The sequence below is a fragment of the Octopus bimaculoides genome, chromosome 27, assembly GCF_046866305.1.
Source record: "Octopus bimaculoides isolate indiv1 chromosome 27, ASM4686630v1, whole genome shotgun sequence".
NCBI lineage: Eukaryota > Metazoa > Mollusca > Cephalopoda > Octopoda > Octopodidae > Octopus > Octopus bimaculoides.
Window position 1 is genome coordinate 1,143,502 of NC_142954.1, and position 2,640 is coordinate 1,146,141.

The window sequence follows — 2,640 nt, forward strand, 5'->3', positions numbered from 1 at the left end:
ATTTAATAACATCTCCAGGGTGGAAGGGAGAGAAAGACAGACAGACAGACGAAGGGAAGGAGAGAGAGGAGGAGGAAGGGAGAAGAGAGAGGGGGGAAGGGAGAAGAGAGAGGGAGGGAGAGACAGTGTGTATGAGGTGTTTGTGTGTATGCGCGTGCGTGTCTGCGTGCCTACACAGCATACACACACTCACACCACTACCAGCAACTCGAAAATCGCACATATAGTATTAAACACACACGCACGCACACACACACACAATAACATTACCGTCATCGCCACCCGGCCGTACGCACGCATGCATTGTCAATCATAGACGCAAACACTGCAAACTACACACACACACACATACACACGCTTACAACCCGTCGTCTATTACACCCCCGTTCCCTCTATCAGAAACTACGCAACATCGCGCACACCGCCGCCGCCGCCGCCGCCTTCATACATCGCATCACACACACAAGATACACACACATAGACATCACATAAAATGATACAGAGGAATGAGAGAGAAAAGTGAGACACACACACATATCCATACAAAGATTATAGAGAGAGTGATAGGCAGAGGGAGATTGGAAAGAGAGAGCGAAGAGACAGAGAGAGGGGAGAGAGAGACACGTACATATACATATACCAAACAATACATACACACATCAGAGAATGATTGATAGATAGACAGGAAAGGGGGCAGAGAGAAGGAGAGAGAGAGAGTCGAACGCATACATATACCAAACGACACACACACACGCACACACAACAGGGAAGTTGGTAGAGAGAGGGAGGAGGAGAAAGAGATAGACTGAGACAGAAGAAGAGAGTGATACAGAGAGAGATAGAGAGAGGGAGAAAAATAGAGAGGGAGAGAGAAAGAGCGCAGACAGACGGTAAGAAAAAAAATCACGGTAAAAAAAAGGAAAAAAACGAAGGCGAGCGCGGTAGGGGTGGTGGGAGTCGTCGTCGTCGTGAGAGTAGGAGGCGGAGGAGCTGTTTACACACAAAAAACACATAGACAGACAGACACAGACAGACGCACACACACATACTTATACATACACACACACGCACACACACACACACACGCGCGCATACACACATCCATCCACATGCACACACACACTGGCGTGTGTGTGTCTCCGTCGACAATTTGATCTCGACCACCGTGTGGTCAAGTCATTTATAATGTACACGGCGCCGTGCCAGTCGGATTCTACCAGCAGCCTATCCAGCCTGTTTGTATTATTATTATTACTACAGAGGTATATTACACACAGCCACGCTCAAGCTTTTATTGAAGGTAAATAACCAGACATAAGTCTTCTTTTTCCTTTTTTATCAGGATTATTATTATTATTATTGTTGTTGTTGTTGTTGTTGTTGTTGTTGTATTTTTATTGTTTGTTGTGTTATTACTGGATTTTTTTCTCTTTTTCTTTTCTTTTTATTTTTGGTGGGAAATGAAATTGTTTTTCGTGTGTCATTTGACGAGACAGAAAGACAGACAGACTGACAAATAGATAGATAGATAGATCGATAAATAGACAGATCGATAGATTAGATAGATAGATAGATAGATAGATAGATACATAAATAGATAGATAGATAGATAGATAGATGGATAGATAGATGAATGAATGGCTAGATATATGCATATGCATGTATAAATATGTATGGGAATTTATAAATAATATATATAACTGGTCTATATACTATAGGGTATACTCTTAGGATCTTATAACGAAGATATATATATATATGTATATATATGTGTGTGTGTGTGTGTGTGTGTGTGTATATAACACACTCAAATATATATACATACATACATGCATACATACATATATGTATGTATGTATGTGTTTATGCATATATATATATATATATATATATATATGTATGCGTGTAAATATGTCTTATATACGATATATAACAATATAACAATTGTTATAACAATATATACGTATATATGTTTATGTATATCTATGGATTTATATATATATATGCGCGGATGTAATGTGTATATCTATTTACGTATGTTACGTATATTTGTATATGTATATATGTATGTATATATACATATATATATATATATATATATATATATATATATATATATATATATATATATATATATATATATATATATATATATATATATATATATATGTATATATATATATATACAGGTATGTGTACGTATGTGTATGTATGTAATACAATGGCATTGGCCACAGTACCAACGCCAACTGCATCCAATGGTTGGACTGTGGCCATACTGGGGCATCGTGTTGCGATCTTTCGTATCAACCCTGGCATTACTTCAGCCCCATGGATACATCGCAAGCTGCTTATGATCTCCAATAATATTATCAAACGCTTATTGTTATCAGTGTCGGTGGATCCGAAGTTCTTTATCTTATGTTGTGAGCCGGTTGTTGATATCGAAATGGCTTTGTCCAAAACTGATCACAACGAACGGCTCCAGTGTATTTTATTGCTCGCTATTTGTCGAACCGCTATTTTTACGCAATTATCCACTCACAGTTTAAACAATAAAGGTTTTAACATTGTTCTGTTGATAAAACATATACATGCAAAAAACATACACACGGGTGTGTATGCCTGTGTGTGTGTTTA

The 2,640-nt window shown here is 38.0% G+C and overlaps 1 protein-coding gene across 2 annotated transcripts in view; it reads left to right on the forward strand.

Moving 5' to 3' along the window:
• Positions 1-984: 984 nt before the first annotated feature.
• LOC106867799 (BMP-binding endothelial regulator protein) overlaps positions 985-2,640 on the forward strand; it is a 103,993-nt gene continuing 102,337 nt past the window's right edge. The window contains exon 1 of one of the 2 annotated variants that reach the window (XM_089343185.1): positions 985-1,300. In XM_089343185.1, coding sequence (XP_089199311.1) covers positions 1,186-1,300 — 115 coding nt within the window. In that variant the 5' untranslated portion in view covers positions 985-1,185. The remainder of the gene's footprint in view (positions 1,301-2,640) is intronic. The other variant, XM_089343184.1, reaches the window with a different exon arrangement.